The following is a 25,886-nucleotide window of genomic DNA, read 5'->3' on the forward strand; positions in this document are numbered from 1 at the left end:
ATAGCCTCTCCTTACTCAAGACTCCTCATGGCCTCCCAGCGGTCACTACCGGGCAACTGGCATCTTGCGATACCAGGCAGACATGAGGGGATCTCGGAGCAACAAGCGGCCCTAGAGGTGCAGTATGCATGACCCACCGGCGTGTGGATACGCTCTGGTGCTCACCAACGCTTGTCCCAGCTATGGGTTAAATAGCTAAGGTAGTCCACTACCTTAGGCGGATTTGGGATCTAATCTCAACAACGGCAAGAGGGTGCTTTGAAGGTAATTCATCGTACAGCCAGTGAACAAAATCAGGCAGTCCTGAGACCTGAGCAACAACTTGGCGCTTTTGGTTGGAGACAAAAGTAACAAGTGCAGAGGGCGGATGAAGAAAGAAGCACAACTTTCATTCTCAACGGCCACAGGACACCTGTTGATAGGAGTTGCGACCATCAACAGTACCTACAGCAACTGAAAGACTAACAATAATGGCTACAACCAAAAGCACTAGGGTTAAAGCCCCTACCAAAGCATCACCTAGCTCCGAATCTGTATCACCTGCTGATATTCATGAAGTGGTCACCTTAAAGCCGAAAGCAGGGGTGAACACGGATAGAGGAGGAGTAAGTGAGTTAAGTAAAGTAAGTAAGTCAAAACTCCTTAAATGTAAGAAGTCGTTGTACATTTCTACTCTCAACACAAGAACAATGAGTAGTATGCATCTTCAAGAGGAAATATGTGGTCTAGCCAAGTTATACAACCAAGACATTGTTGGAATACAGGAACACCGAATTGTGCACCAAGACGAGGAAATCAGGCATCAGGATCTTTACGATGGATATCAACTCGTCTCATCCTCTGCTTGGAGAAATACTGGCGGAGTATCCATTGGAGGAGTCGGACTACTGTTAAGCCCAAAAGCTAAGAGAGCATTTCTATTTTGTAACTCTGTGTCACCAAGAATATTGTGCATGACCTTTGCTGGCAATCCAAGGACTACAGTTATTGTCACCTACTGTCCTACAAACGTGTCTGAGGAAAGAGATGCAGAACAACACTTCCAGCTACTAGACAGAACGATACGACAAGTTCCAGCCCACAACTTTCTGATCGTTATGGGAGACTTCAATGGTCGTGTTGGCAAGGAATACTACAACTTTCCATATCACGAAACCACCAACAGAAATGGTGAAATGCTTCACAACCTAGCCCTGGAAAATGATCTTGTTATCACAAATGTTTGTTTTAGGAAGAAGGAACCACGACTCTGGACGTGTAGCTTACCATCTGGATTTAAGGTACAGATAGATTACATCCTGGTACGCAGAAAGTGGAGAAATAGTGTTACCAACTCCTGTGCCTACAACTCCTTTGCTAGCATAGGGTCAGACCACCGCATAGTGACAGCCAAAATACGCCTTAGTCTAAGAGCTAGTGGTAAAACTCCACCAAGGAAAGTTAAGTATGACTGGAGACAACTAGTACATGATGATGAGCTTCAGGAGCGCTACACTATTAAGGTGCAGAACCAATTCAGTGCACTAAGGAAGAACTGTGATGATAATGTTACAGCAGTGTATGAATGCTTTATCCAGGCCAACAAAGATATTGCGGAGGAGCTAATTCCAAAAGCTAGGAAGCGCCCTAAGGAAGCAATCTGGCATGATCCCAGGATTGAAGAAGCGAGGAGAGAACTACAGCAAGCGCAACTTGTGGACAGCCAAGAAGTTTCAAGCATGTCAAGATCAGAACTGCAGTCTAAGAAGAATCATCTGAGAAAGGTTTATGAAGAGGCAAATGAACAAATCCTCAAAAGAAAGATCAAGGAGGTGGAAAATTGTAACATCAACTGCCAGCATAAGGCAGCCTGGGACCTCATCAATGAAGTTAGTGGGCGTAAATCTGCTAAAAAAGGTCAAATAAAAGGGGACACGCAAGGCGAAAGACTGAATGCTTGGTTCCAACACTTCCAGCAACTACTTGGAGACCCACCAGATGTAACCGATGAGTATGAAGCCATAGATCAAGTATACGAAGAGTTCAACATGCGAACTGATGCTTTTGACCAGGTTGAATATGACACTGCCAAAAAAGACATTTCAGAAGGGAAAAGCACCGGTGAGGATGGGATTCCACCTGAAGTACTAAAACGCTGCAACCTTGATGACATAGTCCTCAACTTCTGCAATGAGGCATTGATGAATGGAAAGAAACCTGACCAGTGGTCAATTCTCAACCTCATACCAATCCCCAAAAGTGGAGATTTAAGAGAAGGGAAGAACTACAGGGGAATATGTTTGTCATCCATCATAGCTAAAACATTCAACAGGCTGCTACTCAATAGGATTCGCCCTTACCTTGACCCGGTCCTGAGATTCAACCAAAATGGTTTTCGACCTGGGAGATCTACGGTGTCACAAATACTTGCTCTAAGGAGGATAATTGAGGAAGTCAAGAACAACAATCTCAATGCAGCAGTAATATTCATCGATTTCAAGAAGGCATTTGATACCATCCACCGTGGGAAAATGCTTGACATAATGAGAGCATATGGAGTCCCAGAGAGGCTAGTGGCTGCCATAGGATGCATGTACCATCATACAATAGCTCATGTCACATCACCTGATGGTGTCACTAAGGATTTTGAGATCCAAGCAGGAGTTCTGCAGGGAGACACTCTGGCACCATTCCTCTTTATCATAGTCCTTGATTATGTTCTAAAGAAGGCTATGGAAGGCAATGAAGAGCGACTTGGCTTTACTCTGGAGCCCAGGAAAAGTAGGCGAATAGGCCCACGCACAATCACAGACCTGGATTTTGCAGACGATATTGCTCTTCTAGCTGACAACCTCAAAGACGCGCAAGAACTGCTACATCTTGTTGAAGCTGCTGCACAGAAGGTGGGACTAGGAATGAATGCCAAGAAGACCAAGGCAATGCTGTACAAGGAAACTCCGTCTTTAATAAAAACACTGGACGGAAGCGAATTGGAGATAGTACAAGACTTCAAATATCTAGGTGCATGGACTGCCAGTAGTGAGAAGGACTTCAACATCAGAAAGGCACTTGCTTGGAAAGCATGCAACAGCATGGACAAGATCTGGAAAAGTAATCTACCAAGAGATCTAAAGATCAAGTTGTTTACCACCACTGTAGAATCGGTACTAACATATGGCGCTGAAACATGGACAATAACAACCAAAATGAGAAAAGCTATGGATGGCTGCTATACCCGTCTCTTGCGGAAGGCACTAGATATCTCATGGCAAACTCACACCACCAACAAAGAACTATATGGGAATCTGTTACCAATCTCTGAGAGGCTCAGGATTAGAAGGTTAAAGTTTGCAGGGCACTGTGCAAGAAGCGAAGAGGAAGCGGCTTCACGTGTTCTTATGTGGCAGCCCAAACATGGAAAGCGAACAAGAGGTGCACCCAAGAAGGATTATATCAAGATGTTGGCAGATGATACAGGATTAACTGGCCCAGACATCAAGAATTGTATGCTTGACAGAGCAGTTTGGAGAGCCATTATGGGAGTCCGACTACAAGAGTCGACATAAGCAAGTAAGCAATACCACTGTCACCGGAGTCTGTAATGTTAAATAATTACCTTAAATGAATTTTAAAATATTTTCATCATGTTTAGAATGTCATAAGGATCATTGCGTTTAAATTTCAGCTCAATCGGAGCATGTTGGAAAACTTGACCTTTGACCCCTTTATGACCCCTTAATGACCTTAAATGAATCTTAAAATGTTTTTAAAAAAAAAAATGTCATAAGGATCATTGCATATAAATTTCAGCTCAATTGGAGCATTTTGAAAAACTTGACCTTTGACCCTTTTATGACCCCTTAATGACCTTAAATAAATTTTAAAATGTTTTAAACATGTTTAGAATGTCATAAGGATCATTACATTTAAATTCAAGCTCCATCGGAGCATTTTCGGTTAAAATGACCTTTTTGACCCCTGTGACCCCTGGATGACCTCTGACGTTTGAAAATATTTTTATTATATTCTTTATGTTTTCCTCTTTTATATGACACCACTCATGGGGTCATACCTTCGTGGCATTTAGAGATATGTCCATTTCAGACCAAATGGTTAGTGAGTTAGTAAGCTAGTAACATACACTCATATAGGCTGATACCATTTCATGGTTCAGCAAAAATCATATTGATTCTTTTCCGTAAAGATTGATATGGGAACTTGTGTCGTATAAAATATTGCAAAGGTATGTGCATCCAATGTCCAAATATCCGCATCATCATGTCATCATCGTACATGTATGTAGCTTATCAGAATATCTGTCACCGAAAATTTACAGACGTGAAATCACGCTATACTGATTAATGAGTATACAATATTGACAATTATATGTGTGCAGACGAGGGCCTGTATGGGTACACCCCTTGATCCCAAAATCTGCCAGGTCTGTTAGTTTTGATATCATGACATAGAATGCTGTAAAGTAGCCTTTAGACCCTGGGAGGGTATAAATGCTACTTTTCGGCCTGCCAAAAAACCTCGCTCTCTCACCCTCCGCACATGCCAAATACTTGCCATTTTGTTGGTCATACGAGAGCGACTGCCCTACTCTTATCTGGTAGATATTTACAAAATAAATGGTGGATGTATACACAACAAATAATAAGTAGAGTAGATACCCTGCCTCATAACATCTATTGGCCACAATGCGACCAGAGTGGGGGAGTTGAACATGAGTGAGGCCAGAATTATACTTAACATGCTTAATGATTGGGTTGTTGAAACATCAATGTACTGCACATACCCAAGCAACCATTTATACAATATAGAAAAGTTTACATTTCTTTCAAAAATTACATTGTATTATGTAAATTTGTAAAAGACGACAGCACATTTCAGACATTTTACAGGTAGGGACTTCTACACAGAAAATATTGTCGATATCAGTTCTCTTCCAATTCAGAAAAACAATATTTAAAACCGTAACATTTTTGGTGTGTGATACACCCTGTATAGTCATGATAGTGGGGTGATTTCAGTATTTACATTCATCATATCTATTAACTATTCAAATAACACATTAGCCATGTAGGTCATAATTGTTAGTTTCATATTTACAGCGTCGGATCACTCGAATCCAATATGGCAGAAAGTTCAATTGTTCTATCGATGATTTCAGGATCATCTTTTACTAACATTTTACTTCTGGGCGTCATCCTTGTGTCTGTGGTTTTCTTTCTTTCCAAAAAGAGCAACTTACCGCCAGGACCATGGACTCTAATTCCTTACATTGGATTTGCTCCAAACATCGCCTACGCTCTGTACAAAGGCGAACCACTTTACAAGTTTCTTATGGAGCTTGGTAACAAATATGGACAAGTATTTTCGTTTACAGCACTTGGGATGCCTATCGTTGTTCTTAATGAATACAAAGCAATACGCGAGGCTTTTCAAGATACTAAACTCAATGATAGAGGAGAAAATGAAATGCAAGCTAAGGTATTCAGCAGATCATGTAAGTAGTGAACATGATTAATGTAAATTGTGAAATTTATTACCCATTGTATCACATATAACAAATGTAGCAGTTGCAGCAGTTCAACGACGGGGCCAACAATCACTAACACCACCCCACAACCTGCATCATCAGCATCACCGCCACCACCACCACAACTACATCTGCCTCACCATCTCTTCAACAGTATTCAACATCAACGTAATGTCGTCGTCAACATCGTTATCCTCCTTATTTTCGTCATCATTATTATTCGGCATGGTTTAGTGGCTCTAATAAAATGTTTTATTATTCACACAAACATAATAATTCATTTAATTCGTTCTATGTTTTATCATTTTCTAATAGATAACAAATGGGATGACATGGCACCATACCGCATTTTTGCCCTAGCCTGCTTCCGTCAATTTGGAATCGGTACATCTCGTTTTGAGGAGCATATCAGTAAAGAAAGCACATATCTGATCGAGGAATTAGCCAGCCTTAAAGGTCAAGCTGTCAATCTTAGTTGGCATTTCAATAATGCAGTATCAAACATCATCTGTAAAGTCGTTTCTGGAACTCGATTTGAACTTTCCGACGAACGCATTCATCGGCTGACGAATCTTTTGAATCGTCAAAATGAATTGTCGGGGCAGGTGGCTTGAAATGTTTATCCCGATCAACATTCCAAGTAAAGCGAAGCAAGAAATTAACAGAAATGTTGATGAGCTGCATGAATTCATAAACGGCATGATTGACAGTCATCGTAAAACCTTTGACCCCAATAACTTGAATGACGTAATCGATTTGTGGTTGAATGAGATACAACTTCACAAATCCGATGATCCTAATTCTTTCCGAAATCCAGATAATATGGTCGGACAGATATTAGCTCTTTTCTTAGCGGGGACAGACACAACTTCAAATACACTTAAATGGGCCAGTCAATACCTTGTCCGATACCCCAAGGTGCAGGATCGCATACATCGCGAAATCGATACTGTAGTCGGTCGTAACCGGTTACCAAAGTTGGCCGATAAACCGATTCTCCCTTATACTGAAGCCGTTATTGCGGAGCTTCATCGAATAATTTCACTAGTACCGCTGTCCGTGTTTCATGTAGCAGCGGCCAAGACAACTTTCCGTGGCTACACATTTCCGAAGAATAGCGTGGTGATATCTAACTTGTACGCAGTGATGCACAGCCCTGAGTTGTGGGGGGATCCAGAAGAGTTTAGACCGGAACGCTTTTTGGACGATGACGGTAACTTTCATGAGCCGAAAGAAGTGATTCCATTTGGAATAGGTAGGTAAACTAATCAGATCAATGCCGAGAAAAGCCACATATTTAGATCTTGTATGTAAGTGAGAGATACAGACCATTGAAACTCAGTATAAGCGTTAATGTGTGGGTATGTAGTTTCAGATTTCACCGGATGCTATGACGGCCCCTTTGGGCAAATTGAGTTATTACGGTTAAGGTCACACAATGGTGTTAAAAAACAAGAATATAAAATAAGTCAAAAGTCACGTATCTACAGAGCTCTACAGGATGACTAATTAATGATATCTAGGTCAAAATAGGGCAAAGGTATAATGACAATATACATGGGTCAAATTTTTAAATTTCTTCAAAGTTACAACAATATACAACCTTGATAGTTCAATGGTCATACTACTAAATCTAAACCCGTAGATATACATATTTTGTTTTCTTTTCTTAAAGTGGATAATTTGAGACTATTTTCATTGCAATTGGAAAATTTTGAACATTATTTTTGCCCCTGTACAGTTTTGTTTTTACCCTTTGACTTATTTTGACATAATACTTCATTAATCGTATCAATTAAGAATTCTAGTGATAAAATATTCTGAACATTTACTTTTTTATTCCTTGGGACTAGACGAAGAAAGAACTAATATATTCAATTATTCATTATTCTCATAATATTGCTCGAAATTTATTTTGGGAAACAAAAATACGCAAACTCAATTTCGGGATGATTTGTCGTATGTGTTTCTATCAAAAAAGGGCATCTTTGAAATATCGTTCCCATTTTAACCAAAAAATGGACTTTATTGAAGGACAACAAGTTCGCTATATCGCTAAGGGGCTGTGCAATAGTTATGAGCCCGGGGGGGGGGGGAATTTCCAAACGGCTCGCCAAAAATCGCTTGCCCTCCCCTCTTGGCCCGCCCAAAATCTTTGCCCCCCCTGCACATGCCAAATTATTGGGATCCCAATTTGCAAACCTTTTAGAGCGTTTTATTTTAAAGGCGCCTCAAGAATGTGTCCCAAAAAACACTTGCCACCCCCCTCGGCTCGCCAAAATTTCTTGCCCCCCCAATAATTATTGCACAGCCCCTAAAAAGGGGTTGTTTTCCTCTAAAAAGTTTGCGAATTAAGATGCAAAACGGGGTATTTTTAAACGTTGCCGACAAGCATGATTACCCGCGGATACACGGAGTGGAGGGACCGGGTATGACAATGTGGAAAAAATGTGAATCGACATGACACCTCTAAGAAATTAAAATTAAGATATCAGAGAAAATGGCCCGTATGAAAAAGTGTATGCCCATTGTCTCATCATTATTAAATACGACTTGATTTGAGGAAGATGCGCTTCTTCGCCTTCTGTGAAATTCGTTCATTGTAGTTTGACCGTTTAAAAAGAATTGTCGCCATTATATTTCCCTGTGTTCATATGCCGCACATGGATATGCCTCTTATAACATGCAGTGTGCATTTAAATACCTCGTCATAATATTTCGATTTCTTTGAAATGTGCTCATTGCGGCATGATCTTTTTTATCCTTTCTGTTGTAGGGCACCGTGTTTGTCTTGGTGAAGCTCTCGCAAGACAACAACTCTTCATCTTCTTTACCCATCTTCTACATCAGTTCAAATTTGAGAAGACATCTGAGAACGTACCGATGCCTAAATTGAAACCAATCGACGGGCTTGTCCTACATCCAGAACCGTACAAACTGAGAGTCACTAAGCGCGACTAAATCTGGTATCCTCTTGTTTGGTATTTAACTTTGGTAGTACATATCCAGGAAATCAATTCTCTGAAAGATAGGCGATGTCGATTTTTAAGTATCTTGAGTAACGGTCACTGCCATTGTCATTCAGGATCACTCTTCTGTATTAGATAAAGGGATTATCAGACGATTATCAGAAATAATGGGCGTTGAGGACTGGTGAGACGTTAGTTGGTTTGAGGTTTCGACCTCAATCCAACTAATATTGAGCCAGTCCTGAACACCACGCACATTATTTCTGGTAATGGTCTGGTTTGCACAAACATATGTAAATATAATAGTTCAAAAAATGTAATGCCAAACTTTAATTTCTTGAGTTAAAAACACTAGTACCTCAGAAGCCAGATTTATCAAATCAATACAGAATTGATCAATTGGCGGTAGAAGTAGTGATGTAACAAGATTAAATAAATGTAGAAATAAATGTAGATATTTATATAGCGCTTTATGCCGTAAACAGCCTCAAAGCGCTTTACATTTATTCCGCCGTCATCATGGTCATTAGAATATGTCGGAACCACGTTTGCAGCCTACAAGTGGCGCAGGGTCCGTCAGTACAACGACTGTGACTACCCCTAACAGCTTCCCATTGCACCTGGGTGGGGCGAGGCAAGCAAGACAAAGCGGATTGCCCAAGGGCGCAACACGGTGGTGGGACGGGGAATGTCCATTCGACCAGCTTGTGGCACTTCCCTGGCTGGAGTTATTCTGCATAGCACCCGGCTGCATGAGGGAATTCTGTTCAAACATTCTATTGGATTATAACAGATAGATATGCAGCAAACACCGTTTGTCTGCATTTCAAAGATATGTTAATCAACCAAAATAATCTAGTATTTAAATGTCAATTAACTATGTAAACAATTCTTGATTCTTTTGTCAAATGGCAATGAATGGTACAAACAAATTTGAAAAGCACTAGTTGTATAATATATTTGTTAGTAATCGAATAAAGTATATAGATATGATATGTACTATTCTCTGTATAGTAGTTCCACGGTCCTTTGTCCGCAAAGGTGGATCCATGGTCTTTCAACGTGCCTCCTGGCACGTTCGTACAGTGTGATTGCATTTAGGACCACAATTCACTTTAATGTTGGTCAAATCGGTGTGACCTATTAGCTAAAATATGGTAGTTTATGCGCGCTCCGCGCGCACATATTTTACGTAGATTCATGAGAGCTACAAATGTAAGAGCATTTATAAATTTTAGAGTATGAGCCTTCCCCACTTGGTTGATGGATTGTAGGCCGGCCTTCCACGGATGACCATAGAAGAACTCCTGGCAGCGGCAACCTTAATTAGCATGAGACGCATTGATGTGTAAATAGCGTATTGTTATTCAAATATGTGCCCTGACTTATAGGGAGCGGTAGTCATGTTATGCAGACGGAGAATGCTCGATGTGCCAGGCGTGTCAAATTGCTGAGTGAATGTGTATAAATCCCCTTTCTGTTTAAGTAATAAGCTAGTATAACAAAAAATGAGTATCATATTAAATATATTAAATGTATAAACTTTGAAATTTACGTGCAGAGCTCCGAAATCTAGCTAAGTAGGGTGGTGTGAAATTCTGCTGTGTGACCCCCTCTGCGTGGTAGATATTATATTCATGAAACATTTAATTTAATAGATAATGGCAGCCAACCACGATTTATCAGCATTTAAGAGATATGTTAATTAACAAAGATAACTAATCAAGAATACAAATGACAATTTAACTAGTAAAGAAGCCTGAAATCTTAAAATGTTGCCCCGTGATTTCCCAAACACATGATATGTCAACATGTGATCATTAGTCAGATTTACTGTAAATATTTTGAGTATTGGTGTATGGCTTGCACACAGTCGAAGTCAACTGTGCATTTCTTTACCTCCTTATAAAATTAATAATTTATGCTGGGAGCCAAGTAACATTCTGTCTGATTAGTGCAGATTGGTGTTTTTTATTTTACTTGAGAACATAAATACAAACACGTAGACAAATATGGCGCCAATGGAAGGTCAGGTGTGGTGTCAAAGGTTTTCGTAACTTCAAATACTACTTGTATGTCATACCTTGCCTCTGTCACGTATTTCCTTCGTATTATTGACAGCAAGTCCTAATTTTGACATTGCTATTGCAAGATGTAATTTCATATCAAATTAGTAGGCTTTTGTAAGCCGGATAGTTTTCGCCTGGTTTGTGCCTAGATGTATTGAGGGCGCGCTATGCTTTCATTGAACAGGCAAAGTTCGCAAAACTAACAACGTTGCTATTTGCCAATCTCAATTAACATGATCAAGGGGTCGAACTTGACTTATTCATAATGGATCGATAACTGGCATCATTTTCTAGCTAGCAAACCAGCGGAATTTTTCATAGGTTTTGCGTTGCTAATAGAACAACCGTAAATTTAGTGCCTCCCCCTTGCGATGACCCGGGTGACCAACACACTTTACCGGGGCCATGTACAAAGAAAATATTTTTGATATCAGTTATATTCCAATCGAGAAAAACAACATTTAAAATTGTAACACTTTGTATGTGTGATACACACTGTATAATAAATTTAGTAATGGTAGTGGGTTGATTTCCATTTACATTCGTCATATCTATAACTATTCAAATAACACATTTACCCTATTGAAGCAGGTCATTATTGTTTGTTTCATCCTTGTCATCCTTCTTGGGGGGTGCAATAGAGGTCTTCGGGGGGAAAATACTAACAAATGGGGGTCTTTCAAACCGTTATCACAGGTCATAATCCGGAGATCATATTCACTGAAATAAAAGGTTAGCTTCATTAAAGCCATATTGTTACATCGCCTTAAAATAGATTAGTATTAACATGTTCCATGAAAATGTTAGCTTTTACTGTCAATGTCCCATTCTTAATATTTTGAGCCAAACAAGCAAAGAAAATTAGAATTTACTACCAGTGCCAATATCGTCAATGCGTATCACTCCGTCGGTCCATTGATGTGTGTATGATATGACCCATGGACTAAAGAGATACAGACAAACTCCAAACAGTCAAAGTCTCAGCATCACCCGATAATGATGGCCGATCGTTCCATGATATGCGACAGGCGAAACTGAAACGCGGTCGTTCGAAGACAGGCAACACGCTATCGCGTATACGCGAAGGCATGCAACGCTGGCGTGATTTTAAGACCGATCGGCCATCATATGATGAATATGCGATCGAGAATTCACAGCATACAATGAACGGGGACTTTGCCTGTTGGAAAATAGTCCGTGGTAAGACCGTCCGGCACGCCATGTACATACTGTGTTATGAACAACACTTACGCTTTCGATTGATATTTCCATCGTAATAATTAAACGACGGTTCCTGCGCTTTATTCAAAGTCTCGGATTTTGACAAAACTACAGCACCTAAGGGAGTGTTCAGAAATACTTTGGTGGGGGGGGGGGGTGCTGGAAAATAGTTTTATTTCTAATTTTTGTTTGATTCCCTCTTCACGATTCAAAAACCGTTTTCACCCTCCCCTCTTAATGGACCCAAAACTTTTTGACCGCCTCATAATTAGGTACAAATCTATTTTGCCCTCGTTAAAAAAGTGGGATAATTTGTGAATTTAGATTGACAAAATATCAAGGTCATTAAGGGGTCATAAAGGGGTCAAAGGTCAAGTTTTCAAAATGCTCCAATTGAGATGAAATTTAAATGCAATGATCCTTATGACATTCTGAACATTCGCCTAACTTACCTCGTGCCCTTTTAAGGGCACAGATGTCCTAGTAATTTCCTATGACCTTACACAAGTGATCATGCTCAAATATAAAAACTAGAGAGTTTAGCAAGAGCCTACCGAGTCAATACTACAATTTCCAATGATTGAATTTTTAAATCTCCAATACACAGTGTCAGCACCCTATATTATAAATATTTTTTTCATACAGCTCCGTACTCCGTTGGTGATCAATATTCTATTGTTGACACAGATAAAGAAAGTTTACATTATGCATTGTGATATACACGTGCACGATCGAATATTCTATACAAGCAGCTGGATCTTAGGTGAATGGGCTAAATGTGTTCTTTTATATAATTGTAATTCTCAAAATTAAATATATCACAATTTTAACTAAAAATGCAGAAAAATGTATCCAGAGCAAACAGCAATGGCCTCTAATTAGTGTATTTAATTTCAAGTTAGTGTATTTAAAACAAAACCTGTGTCGAATTTCCTTGTAATAGCAACACCATATGGGATACTAGAGCATGCGCAAATCGTAATAATGTATAGAATAGAACTTGGTGGTATCTCATATGATAGTCGTACTATGCTTAACCTGAGTCGCTCGGCCTATCTCGAACAAAATCGCCATGCGTAGCTATTGATTCGCCGTACTATCACGGCAATTTTTGACACGAAGATATAGGGATGATGACGCTTTGCAATAGTTACTTGACAAAAGTTAATTGACTGTTCGGTCAAACCAATCTACATGTATATGCAGGAATATAATTAAACCAGCAAATCTATTTTCACAAAGACATTTAAAAATGATAAAGATGTGGTCCCATAGCTCACTGAAATAGGGTGGTGCAATAATCATGTGCAGTTTCGAGGTGGTGAATTAAAGGGGAGCAACGATTTTTGGCAGGTCAAAAGTACAAGCGAATTCTGGCAGGTCAAAAGGGAGCAAGAGATTTTTGGCACATGAAAAAGTTAGGAACACGTTCAAATATGCATAATTTAAAGATTTGAATATTGGTTACCAAAATGCTTGCATTTGTAAAGGGGTAATCTTATTGGCACGTCCAAAAGTTGAGGGGGGGGACAAAGGTATTTTGGCACGTCAAGGGGGGGGCAGAGATTTTGGGCACGGCAACGGGGAGGGCAAGCGGTTGTTGGCAGATCATTTTGAGAACTCACCAACCCGGGTACACATAATTATTGCACAACCCCTAATCAACTTCATGATATAAAGTTCCTAAGACGCCTTACGAACACTTGTATATCTTGCAGTGCATACGCAGCAAACTCTAATATGATAAAATGAATATTGAATCTGTTCATCTTTACTTACTATTTTTGATAGCGACAGTATCGCGTCTCATCCAAGACGCATCATCAGGCTGACTGATCATGTGATGGACTATTGACCTGTGACACACTTGACGCTATTCCACCCCGCCGTCAACGGCCAATCGGCGCTAGCCAGCAAATCTCCAAGTCGGTGAGCCCTGTCATATTTTTTACTCAGCACATATTTTTGTCCCGCTGATTTTGTCATCAAATAACCGGTTATACATGAAGATAGATTATTAAAGTATGAATTTCTGCAGTTCATTCTTGTATTGGACTGTTATTATGAGTTTGAGGACCAATTTAAATTTTTTTTTAAGAAGCCGTGACGTCACACCATTGTTTAAAATATTATTATTTGCCCCTGGGGACCCACTCAGATATATAGGAGCTACGTATACCTGTAATAAACACGTGGCAAAGTGTAATTTACCCATTACCAACTTCAAAGTAATGCGCCATATTGCCTTAGCTCCAAAGCTGCAGCACCCATATTTATCCAACAGTCAAACATATTGTTGTAAAATCATTCATTAACTTTCATGTTCATTTATTTTTCATATTCAAATTATTGTTAAATTATTCAAATGCTTATATTCACCCAATAACGTATTTGAGATTAAACATTGACTTTGTTGTATATTTTACACCCTGCTACGATTGGTACACGCAGTCAGCAGTACTTTATGCATGCAGCGCGTGCATAGCTGAACCCCGTTCCCACACACACACCCCCACACACACACAGCGGCCATGCGAAAGATGGATTTTTAATGTCACAAAAAACAAAAGATCCGCCAAATTTGCAACAAATCTGTCTCACAAGCTTCAGCGCATTCAACGCTACGATAATACACAATGTTAATTTGAGATAGACAGTGACATTCATGCTTACATAAATTAAATATTTCCAATTAAAAACTCGTGTTTTTGAACAATTCTGAATTTTATCAATGAAAATGCAGCGATGACGTCATTGGGTTAACGATTTTCCCACTGCTGATTGGTTGATTGCGTCACTGTCTGTGATCTGTGCATGCACTGTACGGTCCATACGGAATGATTTTTCGTATGGGTAAAATACACTGTGCGTGGGAAAAGGGTCGCATTTTCGCCATCAGACGGCTTTTTTGGAATCAGGGGTTTCACTTGTCTCGGTCCCAGTCGGTTTGTGTTCCTCCGTCACTAAACAAACCGTCTGGCGACAACCCCTGAATTGACGATCGCTGATTGGTTAATGAATTTCCAAATAAACTGTTTTCAATTGGCTATAGGACGTGACTTGTGTAACTGACACTAAACATTGTAGGCCCCTCACTATTTGTAGATACCGCAAACGCAAAATGTACGCTAGCTAAGCAGCCACTGAGGCGCCAATCGTCTGATAACGCCTTTCATGTCAGCGACTCGCAGCGCGTACTCACGTACGTTGTGTGGATTTATGTAACTGCATAGCTGTCACTCAACCGTTGCATGCATTGAAGCCCGGCACTGATTGACAGCAATTCTCAATCAGAAGATTTTCTTATGACGATGATTGGCCAATCAGAAAAAACGTACTATGAGGTTGTCGCCAGACGGTTTGTTTAGTGACGAAGGAGCACAAATCGGCTGGGACCGAGACTAGGGTTTCACCCCTGTAAATCGCCTCATTATAATTTGTATAATGCTACGTTATGACTTTGTATATATCGTGGCTTGAAAGAGTGGAACCAAACGCTGCTGAAGAGACTGCAATGATTTGACTTGAATATATCATTTCTAAAATTCCCGTATTTGTTCAACTGTTCTCGTGGTTGAGTGGTAGAATTCTCGCCTGCCACGCGGGAAGCACGGGTTCGATTCCCGGTGGAGTAATTTCGGAAAAATTTTTCACACTCCTAAATTATTTGTTTTATGTGAAAATGTATACATTACATTAGGAAATATATTTTGTGCACTTTTTTTTTCTGTAACGGGGCCAATATCAGCTAAAAACACACCTCGGCCCGGCTCGGGAAATAAATTACGTCCAACATATTATAGAGGGGGCTGTAATAATAAAACGCTGAAAACAAAAAAAGAAATAAATACATAAGGGGCGAAATAAATACAAAACAAGACCTTATCTTCTCAAGCATGATACGAGGAACATGAAAAAAAATATAAGAAAAAATGCCCCCTCTACAAAATTACTTAATTAATTAGTTAATTAAAACTACAAGAATGAAAACTTAACGGAGTATTTCGTGAACCTAGCATCCTCTTTTTATGACATTTTTTAATAGTTATCCACGAAAAAAGCTTATTCCCAAAATTCCAGATGATTCCGATTTTGCGTGATTTTTGCAATTTCGAGAACGAAATTCAAATTTCACGATATCTTTGCTAAACGAATTAATCTGCAAGAAATTAATTAACATAAACGTTATGTAGCCAGAGGTTTCCAGTGATATAAAAATCTCAACTTTTTTTCGAGAAAAGTGGGGGATGATGCTATGGATCACGAAATGCCCTTTTAATTTACAAAAATCATAAAATAAATGAAAAATGTTTAATGATAATTATACAAAATTTAAAAAAATATTTCAGGGTCGAATTAAAACAAAACGAATGATATAATATTGTCAAGAATGATGGGCGTAGTGGTATGGCGACGGGGATATGGCAACGGTGCTGCATGTTTCTGGATGCCGATGCCGGACCATATGCAATTCACGCAATAATTGGCTTGCTGATTGTGCTAATTATTCACATTTCTCTCTCTCTCTGGGTCAGATGGCGCAGGATTGCGCTGCCATGGTCTTCACAAGAGTACGCCATCTACTTCTATCAAAAGCGAAACGTGTTGCACCATACATTCCGTGTGATGAAACATTCTTCACATCATTTGTCCAAGATGTTGATGGACGTCCCCTTCCACGATGGCCTTCCACAGCTCCCTGAAGAATCTGCTTCTCAACTCCACCATCCTTTCTTACAATGTGGCCAAAGTAGCGCAATTTCCTCACAATGATGGACTTTCTGATGTTTAAGTCTGTGCCAATCTTATTCAGGACCCAGATATTTGTCTTCTTGTCTTTCCAAGATACTCCCAACAGCCTCCTATAGCACCACATCTCAAATGCATCTATCTTCTTCCTGTCATTCTTTGTCATTGCCCAGGATTCGCACATGTATGTAGCAATTGAGAAGACTGTTGCACGGAGTAACCGTACCTTGAGGTTGATAAACCACGACTCTTCCAGATCTTTGACATACTCTGAGTTGTTGTCCTTGCCATAGCTAATCTTCTTTTGATCTCAGATGTGCTATCACCTTTGTTGTCTATCATTGAACCCAGGTATTCAAATTGTTTAACCTCCTCAATCTTTTGACCATCTATCACAAAGTCCTCTCCAGTTCCATTTCTATCAATAACCATTACTTTAGTCTTCTTGGCATTTAGCAGAAGGCCTTTTTCCTCACAGGCTTCCTTGATGCATTTCAAAAGGGCCAGCAGTTCCTCTCTACTGCTGCATATTAGGGTGGTATCATCAGCATAGCGTAGATTTGTGATACTGCTACCGCCAAATTTGACTCCACCAGTAAACCCGTCCAAAGCTTCTCTCATGATGTCCTCTGAATAAATATTAAACAGGTTTGGTGACAATATGCAGCCCTGTCTCAGCCCTCTTCCAATCTTGAACCATTCAGTATCTCCATTACTTGTCCTGACTGCAGAGTCCTGGTCCTCATATAGTTGACTAATAAGATCAATAATGTGACCAGGGAATCCCATCCTTCTCATTGTTTTCCACAATTGGGGATGGCTGACACAGTCAAAGGCCTTGCTGTAGTCAATGAAGCACATATAAAGTGGTAGTCTGTAATCTTTACACTTCTCAATTATATTCCTGATGTTTACGATCTGGTCTCTAGTCCCTCTTCCTTCTAGAAAGCCAGCCTGCTCCTCAGAAATCTCCTGGTCTAGTTTTAGCTTCAGCCTTCTGATGATGATCTATAGCAGAACCTTACTTGCATGACATATCAAGCTGATGGTGCGATGTTTGGAACACTCTTTTAAGTTACCCTTCTTGGGGAGTGGAACAAATACAGCTCTGCATCCGTCTTTGGGCCATTCCTGCTCCTTCCATATGCGACAGCATAAACGCCACATTATGTCAACACCTTCCTTGCCTGTCGCTTTCAATAGCTCTGCTGGTATTTCATCAATGCCAGGTGACTTTGCATTCTTCATTTGATCCATTACCTGTTCTACTTCTGATCGAAGTGGTGGCGGCTCCTCTTCCATAATTTCACCGCGAGTATACACTTGTTGGTCTTGTGCCTCAAACAGTTTGGTGCTATATTCCACCCACCTTTTCTTGATATCGTCACTTTCAGTTAGTGTAATGCCATTTGCATCATTTATTACATCCATTCTTGGAACCCACTTCTTTGTTAACTCCTTTGCTATGCCAAAGGCTGCTTTCGAATCACCTTTACATCTCTCCATTTCCTGACAGTTTCTTTCGATGAAGTTCCTCTTATCTTCCTTTACACTCTTAGCAACCTCCTTGATCTGGCGTGACCTTTTATTCTGATCACCAGCTGCTTTTGCTTCTTTCCTGCTGTCAGCTAAATCCAGTTTGTGTTGTGATATCCAGGGTTGCTTTCTTCTCCTTTTCTTCGGGATGTATTTCTTGGCTATATTCTTGACTGTTTCCTTTATGTCCTCCCACAGTTCATTTGGTGTCTGTTCCTCCTCGTTCACTTTCATTAACTGCTCAAACTTGTTCTTTACCTCAACAGCATACTGAACCGGGATGTTATCAACATCATACCTGATTGGTGGTCTGCTTCCTTTCTTTGCTTTCAATCTCAATTTTAACTTGGCTACAAGAAGTTGATGGTCGCTACCACAATCTGCACTTGGTCTTGTCCTTACATTTTGGAGTATTGACCTCCATCTCTTCTGAACCATGATGTAGTCAATCTGGTTTCTTGTTCTGTTACCAGGGCTTGACCAAGTCCACAGCCTCCGTGGATGATGTTCGAAAAGTGTGTTTCCGATGACCAAGTTATTTATCGCACAGAAATCATACATTTACGCTGAAAATATTCTCGTTTTCTCACATAGATGCATAAAGGGACGATATTTGATATTGTATGTAAGTTTGGAGACAATCCATATCCTAAGCCAATAGAGTGCTTGCACAGCCTACTACTTCCTGCAAGGTCAAATATTGATCCATGCTTTGGCGATTTTGCTGGAGGACAAACAATGCAATGTGCACTGCACTGAGCAATAGGAGAAACCCAGGTTCATCAAAAACTGGCTCTGAAAATGTTCAATTATCTCCAATTCATATTGTTTTTTCACCAGAGGAATTTTTCAGAACTATTTTTTAAATTTTTCTGCAAAAATTTATGATTTTTATGATGAAATTGTGTTTTAGAGACAAGTTTTCCTGTCTTAGAGCATGACTTTGCATTGAAATAGTGTAGAAAACTTTGCTTGCTTGTCCTCCACCACGCTTGACTGACTTCAGCATATGTCACTTAATTTGACCTATTGACCTACTGTACAAGGGCCCTTCACCCCCTTTAAATGATCGGCCACCGTTGTCTGCCTAACCTAATACCCTTGAACATAACATAACAAAACATAATAGGTATTTATTGAGCGCCCCAAGGAGGTTATATATAGAAAGGAGAAAAATAGATTACGTAACGCCTATTGTTCCTTTGTGCCTATTTGAGTTTCCGAAACGCTATTCATCGAGAGGTACCTTTTGTTCGAGACAAAGGGCTTCCGCCATTAAATCGGTAACTGACCTGATAGCGTATTAACGCTATAATAGGCAGGCTACTGTCAATAAGTGATGAAACGAAAGTCACGTGAAAGCGCCTACACGAGCGAGAGGTACCCTTTGTTTTAATCCAACCCAAGGATGTGCTTGAGTTGTCGCATGCACACAAAACAGAGGTTCGCCTACAATACAAACCTATTGTAGCGCCTAAATTGGTTTGGGCGCTCATTTGATTATACTCAGTGAACACGCTTTGCTCTACCATTTCGCTACGGACAGTTCAGCAGCATGGGCAAAGTGTGCGCTCTGTGAAGCGGATATAAGAATCTACACCAGTAAGTTGTCTATATTGTTTGCCAATAGGCCTACATAATTATAAGGATTTGAAGTAATTATGATATACTCCATAATTAACGCATGTATATTTTGTTCATTTCGCTCCTACTGTAGTATTTTTTAACGACATTAGCCGCGGTCCATATCGTGTTTTATTATGTATAGGCCTACCATATAATAATTTTGCAGGCCAACCGATGCAGCTCGATACGCCCAATGTATGAATAAAAACACCTAACAATAAAGTCGCCCAGCTGAACAGCTGTAGGTATCGATCGCACGACTTCATGAATATTGATTGGCAACATTTTCCAATATGTCAGCGCTCAAATCGGACACAATAGAACATTAGACCCTTCAGTGCGTTGGAGCGCCCCACAAAGAACGGGGCGCTTTACAAAAGAAAACATACAGGTACATGAACCATAAACTAATACAAACAATACAAAGCATAATATATGTCATGACAATTGGATAAGATCTTGTAAACCGCTGAGTCATTCAAACCTGTAGAACTGGGTCTACGGTTCTGATACATACGTTTGGACAAGGGCTGTTTAGTCTCCCCTATTATGAGTCTTCACAGTCAGAGTCTTTACACTGGATAGCATAAACAATATTACTTTATTTATTGCGGGGGGTGTCCTTGGGATGCACCAGTTTACTGTCTCAGGGTATTTCCAGGTTTCATAAAGACGGGGATGTTGTGTTTCTTAAATATGCGCTTCGACTTCCGAAACCCATGCAATATATGGGATGGTAATATTCCTAGGACGTGTGATCTTTGCGGCAGCGGAATCAGACGAGGTAGATTTTGATTGCTCTCGATGTTTTAGAGCTTTCTCAAATGTCCAGTTCTGTTACCCACAAGTACCAAGCGCACTGCGTTCTTCCAACTTAGCCTCTTCGGTGGATGGAATTTTCTCCGTGCGATGAATTGAAATAGGGTTTTGATTACCCCAAGTTTGTGAATGAGCGGATGGTGCGAATCAAACTTAGCGAGCCATTGTTCTCAATTGTGTCAACCAAACAATCCAGGAATGGAAGTCTGTTATCCTGTAAACCTTCCTACGTAAAACCGATATTCTTGTCAACCGCGTTGATGCGTTCAAAGAAGGGGACTTGTTCGCTTTTCCTTAACTTCACAAGAGTATCGCCAACATAATGAAACCAATGCGTTGGTGGTGTGCCGCTATAGGACTGTAGGACTAGCCGCTCAAAACGTTCCAGGTATATATTTGCGACGATCGGGGAAACCGGCGAACCCATCGCACAGCCATCTTTCTGCTTGTGATCAGTAGCATGGCCTGCGGTGGGGAGGGGGGGAGAGCAGGGTGGCAGAGTGGCCCCTGACGAAAAATGAAAGAAAAAGTGCCCATCTGACAAAAATGAAAGATAAAATTATAAGGGTCAAGAAAAGAAAAGGGTTAAGGAGCCCCTTTTCTACCAAATTTCAGCCCGATCATGGGCCAAAATATGGCACCCTATCTGTTCACAGATCCTATAGCTGCCAAGGTCGGTATGTTAGTTAAGAGAACCAGCAAAACATTTTGTTTTCCTAAAATGTGTAACTATTTTACTTTAACATGCAAAATCAACACGTATCTCTATTTTTCATGACCATTTGATCATTGCTTGGCAATATTTTTACAAGTTTCCATTTTGTTCATAAATGACTAATAGAAACAACAAAAAACTGAAACCAAGTAATACTGTGCTGGGTTGCTGTGATAACCCGGCACAAATGACAACCCAGCACAAAAAAGCAAACTTTAAGTGGTCCTTTAAAAAGTTGTTTTCTCCAACTTAATGTGTCCCCAGGATTTATTTCTGGGAGAAAATATGTGCATTGAGTGATTTGCCATATGTTTTGACTCAATTTATAAGCAGGGTATGAATAAAAATGCAAATCTACAAGTGCTATCATGTTCTGCAAAGTACAGCAATCAATATGCATGAATGAGCTTGAATGGTATGACCCAGTGGCCTTGGGTAGGGGCTGTCCAATGCAATAATTATGATCCCTGGTGGGAGGGTTAAATGGGGGGGGTAGACTTTTTGGCGAGTAAAAATCGGGGAGAGGGGGGGTGCAAGCAATTTTGACAAGCCGAGAGGGAGGGGCAAGCAATATTTGGCACACATTCATGGGGCGATCTTTAAATAAAATGCTCTATTAGGGAGTGTTCATTAATACTTTGGTAGGGGGGCTGGTAAAAAGGGAGGGGGGACCAAAAAGTTTTGGACCTTAAAAGAGGGGGGACCAAAAAGTTTTAGGTGTTTCAAAAGGGGGGTCCAAAAAGTTTTCCGGTTTAAAACCCAAAATTTCCTCGCGCTTCGCGCGCATTGAGACTCTCTATCACTTTTAACATGGGCAAATTTCAATGCTGTTGTTTAACAAAATGATGGCACTTACTGCACACATATCTATTAATTAATATAACATTAAAGATGATCAGCAACATCTGGGTTGGTCTAGGAAATGTTATTATCATAGAATTTTATATCTCAACTAAGTAGGCTACAAACATGATTATGCACCAATCTGATCAAAAATCGGGAAAAATAATAAAATGAAAAATCAATGGAGCTCAAGGCGCGATACAGAGATTATCTTACACTACAACTAAATCAAGAAAATATTGCAAATAAACTGGATTTCTTTGTACGTAAACTGCACACTACAGTTTACTATTTCTCATTGCAGATTTACCATAGGGCAGAGTGGCCACATGCCCAGGTGCCAATGGTCTTAGGGTCTTAGGGGCAAAAACTGATGCACGTGTACGTGTGTGTGATTTTGACCAAATTAATCTCATATTTTACCATTATAGCTTTTTGCATAAATTAGTTCCAATTTAACAATATTTGACCATTCAAGCTCCAATATGGCAAAAAAATTTGCGCAGTTCACGCGTATTTTTTTGTACTATATTATAATGGCCACGGATCCTAATTATGCTGATGTGCCCATGAACCTCCAAATAAATCCTCTAAAATAGATAAACACCCTGATTTAGGAAAAATCTCAATTTTAAGTATAAAATGAAAAATGCCTTCTGTTTGTATTACATGCGCAATTGTCCCACCTGGAATGTTTCAAACATTTTCCTCCCTCAATGACATATGATCCAGATACCACACCTCTGGAAACAACAATATTAAGTATAATGTTTGTTATACAATAATGGGGGGGGGGGTCAAAAAAGTTTTGTCTGTCAAAAGAGGGGGTCAAAAAGTTTAGCGGTCCATCGAGGGGGGGTCAAAAAAGTTTTCGAGCAAAAATTTGAGGAAGACCAACCCACCCCACCAAAGTATTAATGAACACTCCCTAAAAAGGCTTAAGAAATCAGTACGGAATTAAACATTATATGCAAATTAGTCCTGCTTGCTGCGCTAGCAACATATAATTAGACCATTTAGGGGCTACGCAATAATTAGGAGGCATGGGGAGGGTACAATTGGGGGCAAGACACTTTTGGTGAGCCTAGGGGGGGGGCTGGCAAGCGATATTTAGCACACATTCATGGGTCGCCTTGAAATAAAACGCTCTAAAAAGCTTAGGAAAACAGTATGGAAACGCATAAATATGCAATTTTTTTGCTCGATGAGCTCGCAACATGACATGTATCTAGACAATTTAAAGTTTGTAAATTGGGATCCCAAAAACTTGACATGCGCAAGGGGGGGATCAAAGAATTTTTGGCAGGCCGAGGGGCGGGGAAAGGCAAGCGATTTTTGGCGAGCCGTTTGTATAAATTTTCCCCCTGGAGCTCATAAATATTGTACAGCCCCTTAAGGTTTGTAAATTGGGATCCCAAAAATTTGGGGGTCAAGCAATTTTTGGCGGCCAGTTGGAAATTGTATGGGAGGCTCATAATTCTTGCACAGTCCCTTAGAGCATAGGTTCACTACACTGTGTGCCACGTCATCATGATTATGTAGGATTTACATTGTGTTCAAAGTAGCATGTTGGCACAGATATATTGCTGGTTATATCGTCAGACTGTTCGAATCCAAAATGGCAGCAAGTTCAGGGTTTCTATCAATGATTTCCGGATTATCTTTTACTAACATTTTACTTCTGTGCGTTATACTTGTGTCTGTGGTTTTCTTTCTTTCCAAAAAGAGCAACTTACCGCCAGGTCCTTGGACTCTAATTCCTTACATTGGATATGCTCCCAACATCGCCTACGCTCTTTACAAAGGCGAACCACTTTACATGTTTCTTATGCAGCTTGGTAACAAATATGGACAAGTATTTTCGTTCACAGCACTCGGATGCCTATCGTTGTTCTTAATGAATACAAAACAATACGTGAGGCTTTTCAAGATACTAAACTCAATGATAGAGGAGAAAATGAAATGCAAGCCAAGGTATGCAGCAGATCTTGTAAGTAGTGAACATGATTAATGTAAATTGTGAAATGTATTACCCATTCGCTACTTGCACGGTTCCGCCATTATGCACTATGTGCGGGAGAGCCTCGAACTGGCAGCATACATGAATGGGAATTGAACTAGTCATAACGTTCTGTGTAAGGTTACATAATTCTTCCTTTCATGTATGCTGCCAGTTCGAGGCTCTCCCGCACATAGTGCATAATGGCGGAACCGTGCAAGTAGCGAATTGTATCACAAATAGCAAATGTAGCAGTTGCAGCAGTACAACGACGGCGCTAACAATCACTACCACCCCACCATCTGCAACATCAGCACCACCACCACCACCACCACCACAACTACAACCACGCCACAACCACCACCACAACCATATTTTGTTATCATCATCAATGACATGTGATCATTGTTGTTATCAACATCGTCATCATCATTATAAACATTTACCTCACCATATCTTCAACAGTATTCAACATCATCGTAATGTCGTCGTCGACATCGTTATCCTCCTTATTTCCGTCATCATTATTATTCGCCATGGTTTAGTGGCTCTAATAAAATGTTTTATTATTCACACAAACTGAAAAATAGAGATGTGAATCATAATAATTCATTTAATTCGTTCTATGTTTTATAATTTTCTTATAGATAACAAATGGGATGACATGGCACCATACCGCATTTTTGCCCTAGCCTGCTTCCGTCAATTTGGAATCGGTACATCTCGTTTTGAGGAACCTATCAGTAAAGAAAGCAAATATCTAATCGAGGAGTTAGCCAACCTTAAAGGTCAACCTGTCGATCTTACTTGGTATTTCAACAATGCCGTATCAAACATCATCTGTAAGGTCGTTTTTGGAACTCGATTTGAACATTCTGATGAGCGCATTCATCGGCTTACGAATCTTTTGAATCGTCAAAATGAATTGTCGGGGGCAGGTGGCTTGGAAATATTTATCCCGATCAACATCCCAAGTAAAGCGAAACAAGAAATTCACAAAAATGTTGATGAGCTGCATGAATTCATAAACGGCATGATTGAAAGTCATCGTAAAAACTTTGACCACAATAACTTGAATGACGTGATCGATATGTGGTTGAATGAGATACGACTTCACAAATCCGACGAGCCTAGTTCTTTCCGAAATCCAGATAATATGACCGGACAAATATTAGTTCTTTTCCTAGCGGGGACAGACACGACTTCAAATACACTTCGATGGGGCAGTCAATACCTTGTCCGATATCCGGAGGTGCAGGATCGCATACATCACGAAATCGATACGGTAGTCGGTCGTAACCGGTTACCAAAGTTGGCCGATAAACCGAATCTTCCTTATACACAAGCCTTTATCACGGAGCTTCATCGAATCATTTCACTGGCACCGCTGTCTGTATTTCATGTAGCAGCGGCCAAGACAACTTTCCGTTCCTACACCATCCCGAAGAATAGCGTGGTGATTTCCAACCTGTACGCAGTGATGCACAGCCCTGAGTTGTGGGGAGAACCAGAAGAGTTTAGACCGGAACGCTTTTTGGACGATGACAGTAACTTTCATGAGCCGAACGAAGTGATTCCATTTGGAATAGGTAGGTAACTAATCAGATCAATGCCGAGAAAAGCCATGCATTTAGATATTGTACGAAATAGACTTAAAAAGTGAGAGATGCATACCATTGAAAACTAAGTATAAGGGTTAAGGTCGCTTATGGATGCTTTGAACATTATTTTTGCCCCTGTAAAAGACTATAAAAAAGTCTAAAATGAAAATAAATGTTGTTATTACAGTTTGCATATCTGAAGTCAGCTGATAATA

At 40.1% G+C, this 25,886-nt stretch overlaps 4 protein-coding genes across 4 annotated transcripts in view; 3 read left to right on the forward strand and 1 right to left on the reverse strand.

The window, feature by feature from the left end:
• The first annotated feature begins 470 nt into the window (after positions 1-470).
• Positions 471-6,138, forward strand: LOC140137147 (uncharacterized). The gene is made up of 3 exons (XM_072158801.1): positions 471-2,978; positions 5,227-5,491; positions 5,840-6,138. Exons 1-3 carry the CDS (start codon positions 471-473, stop codon positions 6,136-6,138), a joined length of 3,072 nt encoding a protein of 1,023 aa, XP_072014902.1.
• Positions 6,139-6,217: 79 nt separating this feature from the next.
• LOC140138399 (cytochrome P450 2U1-like) lies at positions 6,218-9,184 on the forward strand. Its single transcript, XM_072160296.1, has 2 exons — positions 6,218-6,779; positions 8,301-9,184. Exons 1-2 carry the CDS (start codon positions 6,224-6,226, stop codon positions 8,483-8,485), a joined length of 741 nt encoding a protein of 246 aa, XP_072016397.1. The 5' UTR covers positions 6,218-6,223; the 3' UTR covers positions 8,486-9,184.
• An 8,356-nt stretch (positions 9,185-17,540) lies between these two features.
• LOC140137148 (uncharacterized) lies at positions 17,541-18,506 on the reverse strand. The gene has a single exon (XM_072158802.1). It carries the CDS (start codon positions 18,504-18,506, stop codon positions 17,541-17,543), a length of 966 nt encoding a protein of 321 aa, XP_072014903.1.
• Positions 18,507-23,949: 5,443 nt separating this feature from the next.
• Positions 23,950-25,886, forward strand: part of LOC140137149 (cytochrome P450 2J4-like) — a 7,441-nt gene continuing 5,504 nt past the window's right edge. The window contains exons 1-2 of the mRNA XM_072158803.1: positions 23,950-24,061; positions 24,718-25,659. Of these exons, the coding sequence (XP_072014904.1) occupies positions 23,950-24,061; positions 24,718-25,659 (1,054 nt within the window). The remainder of the gene's footprint in view (positions 24,062-24,717; positions 25,660-25,886) is intronic.

This window comes from Amphiura filiformis, chromosome 17, assembly GCF_039555335.1.
Source record: "Amphiura filiformis chromosome 17, Afil_fr2py, whole genome shotgun sequence".
In the NCBI taxonomy this organism is placed as follows: domain Eukaryota; kingdom Metazoa; phylum Echinodermata; class Ophiuroidea; order Amphilepidida; family Amphiuridae; genus Amphiura; species Amphiura filiformis.